General features: G+C 42.4%; 1 protein-coding gene across 2 annotated transcripts in view; it reads left to right on the forward strand.

Moving 5' to 3' along the window:
• The first annotated feature begins 14,928 nt into the window (after positions 1-14,928).
• The window catches only part of LOC309480366 (piggyBac transposable element-derived protein 4-like), a 126,472-nt gene continuing 123,380 nt past the window's right edge, over positions 14,929-18,020 (forward strand). Inside the window, exons 1-4 of one of the 2 annotated variants that reach the window (XM_082144802.1) lie at positions 14,929-15,713; positions 16,671-16,736; positions 16,952-17,035; positions 17,344-17,620. In XM_082144802.1, the coding sequence (XP_082000928.1) occupies positions 15,565-15,713; positions 16,671-16,736; positions 16,952-17,035; positions 17,344-17,434 (390 nt within the window). In that variant the 5' untranslated portion in view covers positions 14,929-15,564 and the 3' untranslated portion in view covers positions 17,435-17,620. Of the gene's footprint in view, positions 17,036-17,343; positions 17,621-18,020 lie in introns of both variants that reach the window. The other variant, XM_082144801.1, reaches the window with a different exon arrangement.

Consider the following 18,020-nt stretch of genomic DNA (forward strand, 5'->3'; position numbering starts at 1 on the left):
CATTCTCATTTGCAGCAGCTAGCTGGCGGGTGTAACCATAGTAATGAGTTTTTATGGCAGTCTTGCTCTTCCGACCTGTGACCAGTTTACTGTCCTCTTGCCTGTGACATATTTGCTTCCAACATGATTTGGCGTTGCTTCATATGCTATATATTTGTTAACCTGGAAATCCAGACCTAAATCTGAAAGATTAATGGTCTGGCATCGACTAATTAAAATCAGCCAGCTTGAGGGGCGGCACCAAGCATGCATTTGAAAATCTCACTGCACGCAATTGGATAACACTACGACCAATCACAACAAGCCCAATACACTTAGCTACCAGCGGAGCTAACAGGTAGATTAGACTCTTGCCGTATCCGTTCGGCAAAACAGCAAAAACGCCCTTCTTGCAAAGGAACGATTCGAGAGGCGTCTTCTGTTCCTCTTTTAGATAAAAAGCCAAGTCTAACTTGTTCATTGTAGTGATCAAAGCAGTTTCAAACAACTGGTGTTCAACCATAGCCATCTTGCATCTTACTAATGACTTCGACGTCATAGTGCTGTCATCATCTGTTTAGCTCGCCTAATGTGATTGGTGCAGCTCGGATACAAGGGCATATTTAATGAGCATCATTACTCGACGCCAGAGTAAACTCGCTGATCAAATTCAACTTGTGCTCTCGCGAGAACTCTGGATTTCTAGGGTACATACAGTATTTGTGGCATTGACTCTGAAACAACTTTTGAGTCACATTAACACCATGCACAGTCGCAGCCCTGACTTTCGCATCGTGTGCGGGATTGATGGCTGTCCAAGTGAGTACAGGGTTTTGCTCCTGGATTGCTCCTGGATTGCTGGACAGGATTGCTCCTGTCTGCCTGCCTCGCTGCCTGCTGTGAGTGTGTTTGCTTCGATGCTGTAAGCTCCGTTTAAGCCTCGTATTTCTTTGTTTTGAACCATCATTTACTACAATTTCTAGTTGTTTATACTACTACTAATTACAGCTTACCCAACATCTCAGATTAACCTGACATTGCTAGCTTCCGTTAGCACAACACGCTAGACTGTTAACGCACCACCCGTGCGCTCAGCTATCTTTATTTATTTATTTTTCTCTCGCGAGCCCGCGCCTTTGAGTTCATAAAAAGTTCAGATTGTGTTCGCTTAATGGTTGGCTGTCTAAGTGGTGTCCGCTTAATAATATAGAATTCATAGACAATTGGAAAAGTTTTTGGGGCAAACCTGACCTGTTGAAAAGAGATGGTATTCATCCCTCCTGGGATGGTGCTGCTCTTCTCTCTAGTATTATGGCACATAGTCTTAGAGCTCAAACATGACAAGCTGGGGCTCAGGTCAGGAAGCAGACAGACTGGCTAAACCGACCGTCTGCTAGCGGCCTCGCGTCACCAAGGTCAGACAAATCCCATCACATAGAGCCTCTTTCACCTAGATATCATCATATAGAGACTGTGTCTGTTCCCCGAACTTGGAAATCCAAAAAAACGTTTAAACCCATCTAAGGTTAAACATTTAATTGATGTTCAACAAATAAAAAACAGCTATAATACAGATGAGCAAATGCTAAAGCTTGGGTTGCTGAATATTCGATCGCTTACTTCAAAAGCACTCATTGTTAATGATATGATTTCAGATAATAACCTAGATGTGCTGTGTTTGACAGAAACCTGGCTAAAACCAAACGATTACATTACTTTAAATGAGTCCACCCCGCAAGATTATTGTTATAAACATGAGCCTCGTCTGAAACGCAAAGGGGGAGGAGTTGCTGTAATTTATAGTAATATTTTCAAAACCACTAAGAAATCAAGTTTTAAATATAATTATTTTGAAGCATTGTTGCTTAATGTAAAAATATATAGTATAAACGATAAATCACGTTTGAGATTTGTGCTGGCTACTGTATACAGGCCACCAGGGCACCATACAGACTTTATCAAAGAATTTGCAGACTTTCTATCAGAATTAATATTGACTGCAGATAAAGTACTAATTGTTGGTGATTTTAATATACACATCGATAATGAAAAAGATGCATTGGGATTGGCATTTAAAGACATTGTAAACTCAATTGGAGTTAGACAACACATGTCAGGACCTACTCATCGTCGTAATCATACTCTAGATCTAATATTATCACACGGAATAGATGTTGATGCCGTTGAAATTCTGCAGCAGAGCGATGACATCTCAGATCATTATCTAGTCTCGTGTAAATTACATTTAGCCAAGGCTGCAAAGCCGACTCCGTGTTTCAAATATGTTAGAACTATCACTTCTGCCACTAAAGATTGCTTTATTAATAATCTTCCTGATCAGTTTCATCATCTCAGCATCCCGGATAGCTTAGAACAACTTGATACTGCAACAGAAACTTTTAACTCTCTCTTTTCCAGCACTTTAGACACAGTTGCTCCGTTGCGCTTAAAGAAGATTAAAGAAAATAGTCCAACGCCGTGGTACAACGAGCACACTCGGGCTCTTAAGAGAGCAGCCAGAAAAATGGAGCGCAACTGGAAGAAAACAAAACTAGAGGTATTTCGCCGAAGGAGAGCTCGATTACTTACAGAGAGGCTTTAAAAGCTGCTAGATCTGCTTATTTTTCAACCCTATTAGAAGAAAATAAACATAATCCTAGGTATTTATTTGAAACGGTGGCTAAACTAACGAAAAAGAAAGCTTCAAGCACCGAAGTTTCCAAGCAACATAGCAGTAATGATTTTATGAACTTCTTCACTTATAAGATTGATAATATCAGGGACAAAATTATAACTATGCAACCGTCTACTACAGTATCGCATCAGGCAGTGCATTGTAGTCTCCCTGAGGAAAAATTTGATTCATTCGTTGCTATTGGACAGCAAGAATTTACTAAACTCGTTAAATCATCTAAATCGACAACATGTATGTTAGACCCTATACCGACTAAGCTACTGAAAGAGATTCTCCCAGAGGTCATAGATCCTCTTCTTAATATCATTAATTCGTCTTTGTCTCTAGGATACGTACCAAAAACCTTTAAGCTGGCTATGATTAAACCGCTTGTTAAAAAAACGCAACTTGATCCTACAGAATTAGTCAATTACAGGCCGATCTCGAATCTACCTTTTCTGTCAAAGATATTAGAAAAGGCAGTATCCTCACAAATGTGTTCCTTTCTTGAAAGAAATGATATCTGCGAGGATTTCCAGTCTGGATTTAGACCGTACCATAGTACCGAGACAGCTCTCGTTAGAGTCACAAATGATTTGCTTTTATCATCCGATCGTGGTTGTATCTCTCTATTAGTGTTACTCGATCTTAGTGCAGCATTTGACACCATTGACCACAACATTCTTTTAAATAGACTCGAACATTATGTTGGCATTAGTGGAATTGCACTAGCATGGTTTAAATCATACTTATCTGACCGTTATCAGTTTGTAGCAGTAAATGAAGAGATATCTTAAGAGATATCTTATCGATCACAAGTTCAGTATGGCGTACCACAAGGCTCAGTACTAGGACCGTTGCTGTTCACTCTGTACATGCTACCATTAGGAGATATCATTAGGAAGCATGGAATTAGCTTCCACTGTTATGCTGACGATACTCAGCTCTATATTTCTTCAAAACCTAACGAAACATACCAATTCACAAAATTAACGGAATGCATAGCAGATATAAAAAATTGGATGACTCGTCATTTCCTACTTCTAAATTCGGAAAAAACTGAGATTCTAATTATTGGACAAAAAACGTCCTCACGTAGTAACCTAGAATACTGTCTAACACTTGATGGCTGCTCTGTTAAGTCTTCGTCGTCGTTTAGGAACCTGGGTGTGCTCTTTGATACCAATCTTTCATTTGAAAGTCACGTGTCTAGTATCCGTAAAACCGCATTTTTCCATCTTAAAAATATATCTAAATTACGCCATATGCTCTCATTGACAAATGCGGAACAATTAGTTCATGGGTTCATGACCTCAAGGCTAGATTATTGTAATGCTCTACTGGGTGGTTGCCCTGCACGCTTAATTAACAAACTACAGCTGGTCCAAAACGCAGCAGCTCGAGTTCTTACCAGAACCAGGAAGTATGACCATATTAGCCCGGTTCTGTCAAAACTGCATTGGCTCCCTATTAAACATCGCATACATTTTAAAATATTGCTGATTACTTACAAAGCACTAAATGGTTTAGCTCCGCAGTACTTGAGCGAGCTCTTAACGCATTATAGTCCTTCACGTCTATTGCGATCTCAAAATTCCGGCCAGTTAATGATACCTAGAATATCAAAATCGACTGCTGGCGGTAGATCCTTCTCCTATTTAGCACCAAAACTTTGGAACAGTCTTCCTACCATTGTCCGGGAAGCAGACACACTCTGTCAGTTCAAAGCCAGATTAAAGACACATCTCTTTGAACTAGCATTCACATAATACATTATAGACTTCTATAATTCAATGTTAGGCTGCATAGATTAGGTCAGCCGGAACCGGGAACACTTCCCATAAATCCTGATGTACTCGTTACATCATGAGAAGAATGGCATCTACGCTAATTTTAGTGTCTGTGTTTATCTCGAGGTTTTCCCGCAGCCTCCCGGATCCAGGCCGTATCCAGATCTGATGAAGGACCTTCACCTGGACCCGATGACAACGCAGTGCTGAAGTGCCAACTAGTCTCTCCCTATGGAGGATCCCTTTACCACTCTACAGATAAGGCGTTGTCGGGAAATTTCGTTTCGCGTTCCTACCCGAAGTGACAAAATAAAATAAAATTCTCTATCAAAATTTATAAGGAAAGCCCAGTACTTTGTTTTGGCTTGGTCTGTAGGGAATTCCAAACCTGCGCACATATATTCAAACGCACATAACTATAGAACCAATTCTAAATACGCATGTGAACGCCATCAGCGTTTCTCACAGGTTCGCGTTTAAAGTCTGTGTAGAGAGAATGGTGTCGTCTTAGCGGCCCCTAACTTAATAACAAATGATCGTTGCGATGGAAGCAAATCAATCAAAAATAACTTTAGCTTGAAAATAACTTTATTAAAGAACCGCTATAAAGCCAAAACAATCTCTGTTACCTTAAATTATACGCTTGTCTCTGTAAAGCTGCTTTGAAACAATCTACATTGTTAAAAGCGCTATATTACATTTACATTTATTCATTTAGCTGACGCTTTTATCCAAAGCGACTTACAATTGCTATATATGTCAGAGGTCGCACGCCTCTGGAGCAACTAGGGGTTAAGTGTCTTGCTCAGGGACACATTGGTGTCTCACAGTGGATTCGAACCCGGGTCTCTCACACCAAAGGCATGTGTCTTATCCATTGCGCCACCACCACCCATGCATAAATGAATGCATGACTATATAAATGAAGATGACTTGACTTGACTTGACAGGGTGTATAACTCCTCCTACTATCATGTGAAGCGGACACACGCGCATCATCTTCTCTAAGTTGAAGTGGCGGAGGAGGAAGGACCGACTCGCCACGGTTTACCTGAAGCAGGTGAAAGGACAGCCGCAAACGACCAAACTAATGCAAGCCCTGTGGCTGAAGCGGAGGGCTCAAGCATCATCATTCCAGCGGTAAGTCGTTACACGAGCTAAAATTTTACGTAACATTTATTTAGGTCAACTGTGCCTGATCCAAGCACGTCCACTAAACATGTTTGTTTTTGTCAATGACAGGCTCAGGTTGTAATTTTAAGATAAAGTAATAGCAATGTTGAAAGTAATGCGTTACTGTAATTCCACTACTTTTGTCAGTAACGAGTAATCGAACCAGTAACGCAAATACAACTAGCCTACTGAGATTTAAATCAGCTAGTTAATGGTTACATTTATGTTGACAAACGCAGCTTACCGCCCTACAGATTGTCCACTTATGATCTAATGTCTAATGCTTAATTTTATATGCAAGTAATTGGTAAATAAATTCACTTATTTGATTATTAGTTTAGTTGAATTATTAGTTATGTAATTCAGCTACCAGACTTCATTGAAAAAAATCAGTAACGTTAATGTTAGTCATTTAAACAACAAATTAAAAATGACAGGTTATCCTTCAACAGTTTGAATCAAGCATAGAGGCTGTAATATGTGTATTATTAGCTTATCATTCACAAAGTTGTAACTGGCAGGTAAGACATGTCTTCATGACAGTGTGTGCCAGGAAGTTGTCTCCTTATAGCTTATTGGAATACACGTTCAGTTCAAAGGCCTTTAGTAATGTTAATTTAATTTATTGGCAAGAGAGCAAGTGAAGGGACACAATTTAGTATGTGTGTCAATCTTAACACTCATGAAGTACAGATTTTTTCTGATGCCGTCAAAGTCATTGTTTTTTTGTAGTACTGTTTTGTTTTTATTAGTTGTTTTTGTTGTTATTTTACATACTCAAAATAAAGACACCAATCAGTAAAAATACACCCATCTTGTAGATTTTTATAGGAAGAAATCTAGCTAGCTTGCTTTCCCAGGTAGTTGTCAGATTGTCTGGTGGTGCTACCTACAAATGGCAATATTTTCCCTGTTTTAATAGATATGTTTGTTGTTAATCTCTTTCAGAGTGGATTTCCAGAGGGTCGCATGAATGTTGACCTTTTTAAACATGCAACTGCATTTCTTCTTCAAGCCAGAGAAACCCATCGACTGACACAGGAAATTTATGCCATTGATTTTCCAATTAATTATATTTCATTTTTAGTAGCAAGCTTAAAATCAATAAGCTTAAACTGTAGAATGACTTAGCCACTGTTCAGACCTGGCATCTTGGTTGATCCGACAGCTAAAGGTATGTCAGAGAAACACCTGACATTAGAATGTGTCTCCACATGCTTCTTCAGTGACCACTTGTGATCGGATCTCACTTCCCCGCTATATATGCAAATGGCCACATACTTTGCTTACAAAATCTGCCCATCCGTTATATTTGTTGAGCATGAGCTAAGAATAGAGACAACATAAAACACCCAACATTTACACTTTTATTTAGTACTGTTCACCTGTGATCCTATTGCTCAAAACGCATTTTAAGACCAAGTGTAAACAAGGTCTTAAAGCTTCAGAAGGCAATATTATTTCATGATAGTTCTGCTGGAAATAGCCTATTTTGATCATTGCATGTCACTAACAATATGTAATTGAAGGGTTACTTTAAATAAAAAAGTGTCTGTGAGTTTGCATGTTGACTGCATTTTTATATGAATTTTATAATGTATCATTTTTGTTTGTTTGTTTGTTTTCTACTCCCCAGAGAGCTGTTAACCAAATGGTGAGTGGAGTCCAGCAATATCAGGCCGCATTATTGGAGCACCTAAAACAGCAAATGAGCGACATGATTGAGAGACATTCTGGGGACCTGGATCCACTAAAGAGTGATGCAATAGGGATATATGACCAGTTTTTTTTACCCTTTCTGTCAAATTGCTTCCACCCATTTGCAGGATAAGACCATCAAAGAACTGTTAGAACCAGTTGAACCAGAGATTGATGTCGCAAAGCAAATAGTATGTTATGTGAAAAATGGAGACTCCAGACTTCTTACCATTAAGGACCATTGTTTTCATTATATACCGTTGGTGAAAAGTTTGGAGCAGCTGCTATCACATCCAAGAACAATTGCAATTATTTGATAAGAGGCCACAGACATGCAATGATGGATTTTTTCATGATTTCATTGATGGAGACATTTTTAAGTCACTGTTTTTTAAATTTCCCACAGCATTGCAGTTGGTTTTATATACAGATGAAATTGAGCTATGCAATCCTCTTGGATCTCGGGCAAACAAAAACAAATTGTTATTGATTTATTACACCTTAGATAATATCAACCTTAAATACAGATCAAGACTTGCTGCCATTCGTCTGCTTGCCATGGTAAAATCAAAAGATCTTTCCCATTGTGGTATTGATGAGATATTTGAGAGGATTAACCGGGACTTAACTGAGCTGTGTGATGGTGTCCAGGTTGTCACTGCAAATGGTGAGAGGACAATCTATGGGGCACTTATGTCCGTGTGCGGAGACACTCTAGCTCAGCATGAAGTGGCTGGATTTAAGATGGGAGTGGGATTTGCCTACAGTAAATGCAGGCACTGCGAATGACACTTTGAAGACATGCAGGAGCAATTTAATGAAGATTGTTTGTTAAAAGGACAATGGCAAGTCATAACAAAGTTGCAATGGAATATCGACGTTGCTCTCCGCAATGTGCTCGCTTCATCGCAAGCGACGACCCTCACAGTAAGTGTGTCAAGTGTTTGGGTTTTTCACATGCGCGCGAGGTGGTTTTAGGATCTTCTAAATGTAAATTCTGTGACAATCTGCTTCTCAAAACCCTCCGCTCTCGGCTCGCAGTTTTTGAGAGGGAGTCATTCGTTTCCCCCCGCCGCGCTCCCGAGACCGCCGAGGCCTCTCGAGGATCCGCGACCTGGGGTTGGATGTAGAGCTCGAGGATTTGGAGTATGAGCAGACGGGCCCCGCCCTTTCTCTCCCTCCTTCTCCCGAACACGCGCGTGGCATGCCAGTCGAATTCGCTCATGATTATTTATGCCCCAGCCCGGGAGCAGTTTCTTTCGGGCTGGAGGACGTAGTTTTTACCGCGGCGTCCGACTCTGAGGATTTCGGGCCTGCATTTGCCGATGATGTTATCCCGCCTAGCGGCCAGAAAACGCGGCCTACACGGAGCTTATGGACGTGCTTTCGCGCGCCACGGAGAAGCTTGCCATCGACTGGCCTGACGAGCCCCGCAAGTCACAGTCGTCTAAACTTGACGAGAGATTCCTTAGTGGGCCTTATTCTAGGCCAGAGCAAAGAAAGCTGCCCTTTTTCTGCGATCTGCATCACGAGATTTCCAGATCCTGGAAGCAGCCTTTCTCTGCCCGTCTTACTACTGCGGCAGCCGCTGATTTCACCAACTTAGTAGGTTCTGTGGAACAGGGCTATTCTGCCATGCCAGCGGTTGAGGATACTTTAGCCAACCATCTTGCTCCGTCGTCTGCGCCGTCATGGAAGTCGCGTCCCCTCCTTCCTTCTAAAGCGTGTAGGACTACTTCCTCCCTTATCGGGAAATCCTACATGGCGGCTGGTCAGGCAGGCATGGCCCTGCACACTATGGCCATTCTTCAGGCCTACCAGGCGGATGTCCTGAAATAAATGGACGAGGGTAATGGTGTGACTCCTGAAGCTGTAAAAGAGCTTCGTAAGGCCACAGATCTGGCTTTAAGAGCCACCAAGCATACCGCACGCGCTGTAGGCCGCTCTATGGCAGGTGCGGTTACTGCGGATCTGCGATAAGGAAAACGTTTTCCTCCTAGATGCCCCTATCTCCCAGTCGGGTCTGTTTGGGGAGGCGGTCAACACGGTGGTTGAAAGATTCCGTGCCGCCAAGTCTCAGTCGGCCGCGTTCAAGCAGTTTATGCCCAGGAGCGTTAGGGAATCCTCCAACCCCTCCCCGTCTCAACCCAGAGAACGTCCCTCTCATAGAGCGGAGTTCCCTTCTAGGAGAAGTGACCCGGCGCATCTCCCACCTACCTCGGTTTGGGGAGCCCGCAGTCGCCCGTTCCCCCGCCAGCGACCTCACAGGCTGAAACGGTCCAACAAACAGACCGCTCAAGCTGCCTCGAGCCGTTCCTGACCCTCTGGTCAGAAAAAGGAGAGCTCCACCACATCTACAAGGTCGGGACAGACCGCGCAAGCGTTTCTGCCCACCTCTAACCAGCTCTCCTTTTCTTACCCTGTCACCTTCGCCACCCAGAGTGTTTCGAAGTGCAGGCCCTATTTTACCGTTTCCACTCAGTCCGGCGCGGGAGGAAGGAGACGCGTTTTGCTCTCTTCCCCTCACCCCCGACACACTTTATACCTGCCGGTCGCATCCTCTGAGGCACGTTCCATTTCCTCAGGAGCAGGCAGGCCCGGTCACCCCGGGCCTAGCGTTGATGCCTCCCATTACGTGTCAGGACGCCAGGTGCTCTCCTACACGGCCAACCACTCTACTCCACGGGAATCAACACGACATCCTGACTCAGGTATGTCTTCCACACTGCAACACCCCTCTTCCGCTATCACATTTCTTTCAAGAATGGGAGCGCCTACCAGGGGTATCGCCTTGGATCCTGCGCACAGTTTGGCTCAGCTACACGCTTCAGTTTTGCCGCAACCCCCCCCCCCCCCCGCTTCAACGGGGTCTTTCCTACTGTAGTCGACAGCACCATACAGGCTTCTGTACTACAGCAGGAAATGTAATCCCTCCTTCTCAAAGGAGCGATAGAGGAGGTCCCTTCGGGGGAAATCGAACAAGGCCTCTACAGCCGTTATTTCCTGGTCCCGAAGAAGGGCGGCGGCTTGCGTCCCATACTAGACCTCCGCCGGCTAAATTTCGCCCTTCATATCTCAGATTCGGTTAGGAGATTGGTTCGTGACAGTAGACCTCAAGGATGCCTATTTTCACATACAGGTCGTACGGCGACACAGAAAGTTCCTCAGGTTCGCTTTTGGAGAAAGAGCGTTCCAGTACAGGGTCCTGCCCTTCGGCCTCGCTCTAGCACCGAGGACATTCACGAAGTGTAAGGATGCTGCTCTGGGCCCGTTGCGGCTCCAGGGCATCCGTATTCTCAATTACATGGACGATTGGCTCATTCTAGCCCAGTCCAAGGAGTTAATGACCCACCACAGGGACATTGTCCTGCGTCATATTCAGTCTCTCGGTTTGAGGTTGAATTCGGAGAAGAGTGTTCTTACTCCAACTCAACACACAGTTTTCTTGGGGCTACACATAGATTCTGTTCTTTTGCAGGCCCGCTTGGCTCCTGCACGGATTTCCAGTTTGACGACATGTTTGGCCTGCTTCACGCTAGGCCATCGTGTTTCTGTGGGCACTTGCCGCAGGCTGCTGGGCCTCATGGCCGCAGCCTCCCCTGTGCTACCCCTAGGTCTGCTCCACATGAGACCTTTCCTGTGGTGGATGAAGCTCTCAGGGGCCTGGCCCACGGTGCCAGCCCTTCGCCTGTTGAAGGTGTCGCGCAGTTGCTTCCGCGCCCTGTCAATTTGGCGGGACCCCCTTTTTCTTCGGAAAGGGGTCGGCATGGGTGCGGTATTCCGTCGCCAGATGATTACGACGGATGCCTCTCTGACCGGCTGGGGAGCGGTTTTCGAGGGCAGACCAGCGTGTGGGGTCTGGACTGGCGAGACCCTCTCTTGGCACATAAACTGCCTGGAGCTGAGAGCCGTTTTCCTGGCTTTACATCACTTTCTCCCTTTTTTAGAGGGGCACCATGTCATTGTCAGAACGGACAATATGGCAGTAGTGTCCCACGTAAACCGGCAGGGGGGTTCACGGTCGCGCACCCTGGACAGGCATGCGCGCCACCTCCTCCTGTGGTCCCAGAACAAGTTCCTCTCTTTAAGAGCAGTTCATGTCCCAGGGATTCTGAACCTCGCAGCAGATTTTCTGTCGAGGCAGAAGCTCAGGTCGGGGGAATGGATGTTGAACCGCCAGACAGTTACCCTGATCTGGGAGGTGTTCGGAAAAGCGGAAGTGGACCTCTTTGCATCTCAGGAGTCAACCCAATGCCCGCTTTGGTTCTCCCTGAGCCTTCCAGCTCCGCTAGGGATAGATGCATTCGCCCACCCTTGGCTGATGCGGAAACTCTATGCCTTCCCGCCCATCAAGCTGATCCAGGCGGTTCTGTCCAGAGTGAGGGAGAGCGGAGTCCGCCTCCTTCTGGTAGCTCCATTCTGGCCATCCCAGCCATGGTTTCTGGAACTGATCCCTCTGCTGGAATCCTCCCCCTGGGAGATTCCGGTCAGGGTGGACCTGCTTTCCCAACTTCAGGGCAGGATATGGCATCCTCGTCCCAACATTTGGAAGCTGTACGTTTGGCCTATCAGAGGCCGTTAGCTTTAGGCTTTGATCTCCCAACTGACGTTCAGGAGACCATCGCGAGTGCTAGAGCCCCTTCTACGAGGAGGCTGTATTCCTTCAAGTGGAGGGTATTCAAGGCATGGTGCTTAGCACATGATAAGAACCCAGTTAGCTGCCCAGTAGGCTCAGTGCTGGAATTCCTGCAGGAAAAGTTTGCTTCCGGAGCGGCTGCTACCACTCTCAGAGTTTACGTCGCAGCTATTGCCGCTCATAGAGAATCGGACGAGATTCCCCTGGGTAAACTGAGGCTAGTTTCAGCCTTCATGCGTGGGGTTAGGCGCCTGAAACCAGCTCGCTCCCCTAGAGTTCCCTCGTGGGACCTGTCAGTCGTCCTGGAGGGTTTGACAGAGGCCCCCTTCGAGCCCTTGGAGTCAGCCCCTGAGCGGATTCTGACTCTTAACCCTCTGAGGTCGGCAAACGCGCCCCCCGCGTTTTGCTGGATTTTCTTCACATTGTAGTACAATAAACTTAAATTACTCCGTCATTTATGGTTATACAGAAAAAATAAATATAAAAAAAGAATCTGTGATATTTCTACTTTTGTATGTGTCCACTTACAATCAAATCAAAACATTGTGCTTTTGTAAAATAAAGAAAATAAACAGGCCTCTGCCTCTCCGTCGCGGTGAACTTTTTTTTCTTGAGCACGTCTATAAACTGAAACAAAACTCAGCGAATACTTGTCACACATTTATGAGCCATATACCTTTATACACATTTAAATGTGTACTTTTAAATGATCGGATTCAAACTGAAAACAAATATTCTCTGTTTAAGTAATTTGTATAAAACCAACAGGATGTCCAGTATCTCAAACGCTTGCTAATTAGTTTTTAATTCGACACGCCCACTCGCGCAAAAGAGATTCACATGCAAATCTCCACATGGAACGCGAACGCCCTCGTTACCTCAAACACAAAACACCAAAACACTTCACAAGTCTCTAGTTTTCGTAGAGTTTGGAAGACACGTCTGAGCTTACATTGGATTTAACTCAGAAGAAGAAGAACGCGATTTGAAGACAAGAAAGATGTAAGGTAAGAAATTCTTACTTATTAGTTTATGGTATTGTTGCATAAACTTCACATTGCAGTTGAACTGTTGCTAGATATATGGTGAATATTATACTATTTAGACCCGTGTTTACTGTTAAATACTGTTTGTGGATATCTGCTCAAACATAGATATGTATAACCATAATGTTTAATATTTTGGAGCGCGATGGCGTTTGAATGTATCATATTTTGGAGCGCGCTGTGGGTTTGAATGTATCATATTTTGGAGCGCGCTGTGCGTTTGAATGTATCATATTTTGGAGCGCACTGTGGGTTTGAATGTATCATATTTTGGAGCGCACTGTGCGTTTGAATGTATCATATTTTGGAGCGCGATTGCGTTTGAAAGGAAAAATGCACCAAACATTAGGCTTTATGTTTTTACTATTATCTAATTTCATATCATCATAACGAATGGAAACATTTGAAGTAACATATGATAATCAATATATTTTTCTCTAGCGTAGTTGTTCTTGAAATCTTTTGGAAGATTTAATTTATTGTTATTATTATTTTATGCAGCACTGGCCTTGACTGGCCTGGTCAAGGTTACCTTAAGGCCAAGGTCAGGGTATGTGCCCAAGGTTCTTTCCACGGCGTTCCGCTCTCAGGTTATTAACCTTAACGCTTTCCATCCTCCTCCTTTTGCCTCTGATGAAGATAGGAAACTTAACTTGCTCTGCCCGGTCCGTTCTTTGAAGTTATATGTAGATCGCTCAGGCGGTTGGAGGAAATCAAACCAGCTTCTGGTATGTTTTGGTGCTGGCCGCCGCGGGCCTGCTGCATCAAAGCAGAGAATTTCCCACTGGGTTACGGACGCTATTTCGCTGGCTTATGAGGTGCGTGGTTTGCCTTCACCTCTTAGCATCAGAGCACATTCCACCAGAAGTGTGGCTTCCTCTCAAGCATTTTTTAGAGGAGCCCTTTTGGAAGACATTTGTGTGGCGGCAGGTTGGTCCTCTCCGCACACTTTTATATGATTCTACAATTTAGATCTTGACATGACTCCAGGTTCCCAGGTCCTTTCTGCTTGAACCGATCATGGTTGTTGTTTGGTCTTTTACCAGTTATGGCAGCGCTTATAGCTTGGCTAGTTTGGTATTTCGTTCCCACTGCGCTATCCGCAGCGTTGAGTGAACCTATGAAAGAGAACGTCTCTGGTTACTTACGTAACCTATGTTCTCTGAATAGGGAACGAGACGCTGCGTTAGCTGGCAAGCTCCTCGCGCTGCCGACAGTTTTTCTTTTCGGCAGAGAAATCTGAGGAGATGATGGCGCGCGCGCGTAAATGGTGCTGCGACGTAGGAGCGTCGGGGCGGAGCCAGCGTTGCGCGAGCGCCATCAGCCAATGAATTGGCGTGATTCTATAGGGCTTCAGACAATCGGCACATCCAGAGGATATCCCACTGCGCTATCCGCAGCGTCTCGTTCCCTATTCAGAGAACATAGGTTATGTAAGTAACCAGAGACGTTTTCGCGAGCTGATATGGGGGCGTTAACAGTTTGCATGGATTATCTAAGTCATTTGCGTTTGAATAGCGCGTGCTCTCCGTGGGCGGGGTCACATTAAAACTTAATGAGATGAGATGAGAACGACTGACATCTCTCTCTTTTCATACATATTACATAAACTGTGAATATTAGTTTTTTTAATAAAAATTACTTCATTTAAAAGAAAGTATGCCTGTTTGACTGAGTATTCGCTGAGTTACAGTTCATTTTCGGACGCGTTTCAGAATGGACTACACTGACAGAGAGTAGGCAGAACTCGCATCATGTTTATTTTTCTTTATTTGGCAAAAAGCACAACACGTTGTTTTTATTGTGAGTATACACAAAAATAATACACACTTAACAGGATCGATTGATGTATGAAACTTGTTTGTAATATCAAAGTCAACAGAGTATTTTGAGTCTCGTTTGAACTGATAAGAAAAAAAACGAGCAAATCACGCCCACGCGTTTTGCTGGATTTTTTTCACATAGCAGCAACATAAACTTAAAAAAATCCGTAATTTATGGTCATATAAATAAAATAAATACATGATTATAAACTATAGAGGGTCTTCTTTTTTTTGTGTACACTCACATTAACATCAAAACCTTGTTTTTATTTTTAAATAAATAAAATAAACAGGGTGCGCTTTCAGCTCACTCTGTCTCCGCAAAAATCTTTCTGGAACAAGTCTGGAAAACTCAGCGAATACTTATCACACAACCATGAAACATGCGTCTAAAGAAAGCTTTAAATTTCTACTTTTAAATAAAACAGTTCACATTCAAAACAAATATTCTCCTGCAATGTAATCTGTATGAAACTAAAGTGAAGTACAGTTTCTCCCGTCTCATCTAATTATCTGTAATTAGTTCACGCCCTCTCGCAGAGCGCGCTATTCATAAGATAATGTGCTGAGGTGATCTATGCAAAATAAGGTAAACGCCCCCTGAAATGAGTTCACACCCACTCGCAGAGCGCGCTATTCATAAGATAATGTGCTGAGGTGATCTATGCAAAATAAGGTAAAAACCCCCCTGAAATGCTTTAAAACCAGCTAGTTTCATTCACTCACGTTCCTGCGCCGTTGGAAGATGACGCGATACACCAGTGAGGAAGCCCTTCAGCTCGTCCTGGATAGTGATGAAGAGTTCACTTTTTCCTCAGAAGAAGAACAGGACTCTGACAATGAACGTTTGTATTTTGAGGAGCGACTTGATCCAGGCGTGGATATTTCGGATGAGTAAGTCTTTTTAAATTTACTTGCATTAGTTGACAAGCTATTTTGTATAAACGTAGGCTACATATTTTACTGGTTGGACCATTTCCATACTTGTCATTCAGAGTAATTATATTTAAATGGTCTAGGCTATGCTTTATAAAGTAGGAGAGAGGCTTCATGCAGTCTGTTTTCTTTCGTTTTTAATAGTTTTGTTTAAAATAACACATTTCGAGCTTTCTATATATTTCTCTGGTATTTTAGGCAAAGCTTATGAGTTTGGGTTCATTTATGAGGCCTCCAGTTCCTGCTATTTTTAATTCTTATGTTTTAAATACAGGCATTTGGTTGATGAAACAACTATTAAAATTAAGATACAATTAATACAAAACGAAATTCACTTTAAAGAAAGGCTTTATACAAAAAATAAACTTAATGAAATGGTCAAAATCTTCTCTGCCCACTCCATTTGTCTCGCGATTGCGCATGATCTGACTCATGCTTTTCACTTTTCATATAATCAACATAAATGAAATAAAAAAAAATAATGATTTTATTTAAACCTAAATATGAACTAAATTGTTTTATTTAATTTTAATGACTAGGCTACAACACGTAGGCCAATTAGCCTACAGTACAGAGAAATTAGTTGACAAGCTATTTTAAATAAACGTAGGCTACAGATTTTACTGGTTGGACCATTTCCATACTTTCCATTCAGAGTCATTTATATTTAAATGAAGAGTGCTTGCAAATATCTATTGCAAATGTGTGTATGTGCTGAAATGTGTAAATATGCCCAGCTGATGAATTGCAAATGTGTTAATGTTTGCGTTGTGCTATCTCCGTAATGGCCCATTACACACAATATATGCCTACAGCACGTGTCTACAATTATTTGCATCAGTTATTCATATAGACTAATGGTAATATACTTTGAAATATTTATGTTATAATAGTTTTCAACTTTTTTTAAAACAGGAATGCTGCATCTCCTTCATCTGCAACTCGGAGGGCACGCAGCAACACAGTCGAACGTCAGAAAGAGTAAGTACATATTTACCAATGTTTGTGCAATTTTGTTTATATACTTATTACAATATGAGCCTGTATGAATTTATTTATTTTTAGAGGTTGGTTGATAATGTTAAATTTTTTTCTTTGTGTTATCTTATCAGCATGCTAATGCCCATCAGTTGTGCATGTGCTGGAATAGTACTCTAAAATATATGATAATAATAGTTTTCAGCTTTTTTTGAAAGGAATGATGTAGGTTGCTCACTCTCACCTCTCACTGCAACTCGCACTAAGAGGGCACGCAGCAACACAGACAGAAATCAGAAGGAGTAAGTACATATTTACCCACTATTTTACAGATGTTAGACCAATTTTGTTTATATACTTAGTGATGCTATATGTACATGTGCCTGCCTGTGTGGATTGCCAGACACAATTGTAAAACACAATTACCAGACACAATTGCAAAAATTGTGGTGTTATGTATGCACAATATTACAATTAGTGATTGGTAATGTTAGTATAAAAGAGCTTATTTTTGTTGTTTTACCAAAATGCTGACTGTCCATCAGTTATGCATGTGCTGGCATAGTACTTTGTTCAACCTTTATTAATATTAATATTATTATTTTTATAGGAATGTGGTAGCATCACTCTCACCCTCACCTGCAACTCGCACTGGGAGGGAGGGCACGCGACAGGTGTCGTTCAGTTTTGAGAACAACTGAAAAGTAAGTACACTTATTCCCTTTCTTTCAGATATTAGTATAATTCTGTTTACATATTCTGGTTTTACATAGTCCATACAAACATTATGTGTCTGTATGGCTTTGCATCTGGCCAATGTTACTTATAATGATTGAAATGCAGTTGTTATATTTTGTGTAATAAACATGCTCACAGTTGTTTGTTAAGTTGGCTTGAGAAAGCCAACTTACTGAAATCCTATTTAAACTTATTATTATTAAGTTGGCTTGAGAAAGCCAACTTACTGAAATCCTATTTAAACTTATTAGTGGTGCTTTTTCAAAGCAACACTAGTGTTATTGTCACTCATACTTATTATTAGTGGTGCTTTTTCAAAGCAACACTAGTGTTATTGTCACTCATACTTATTATTCTTATTTTTATTAAGTTGGCTTGAGAAAGCCAACATATTGAAATCCTATTTAAACTTATTATTATTCTTCTTACTAAAACTGTTGACTCAAACTCGCCCTAGAGCTTTAACTCTACATACTCCAAACTCGGCTCAGACACTCAAACTGATCTGAAGTTATATGCTATATCTTTTCAGACTGATCGGACTTAAGG

Source organism: Leuciscus leuciscus, assembly GCF_965113295.1.
Source record: "Leuciscus leuciscus genome assembly, chromosome: 18".
Lineage (NCBI taxonomy): Eukaryota > Metazoa > Chordata > Actinopteri > Cypriniformes > Leuciscidae > Leuciscus > Leuciscus leuciscus.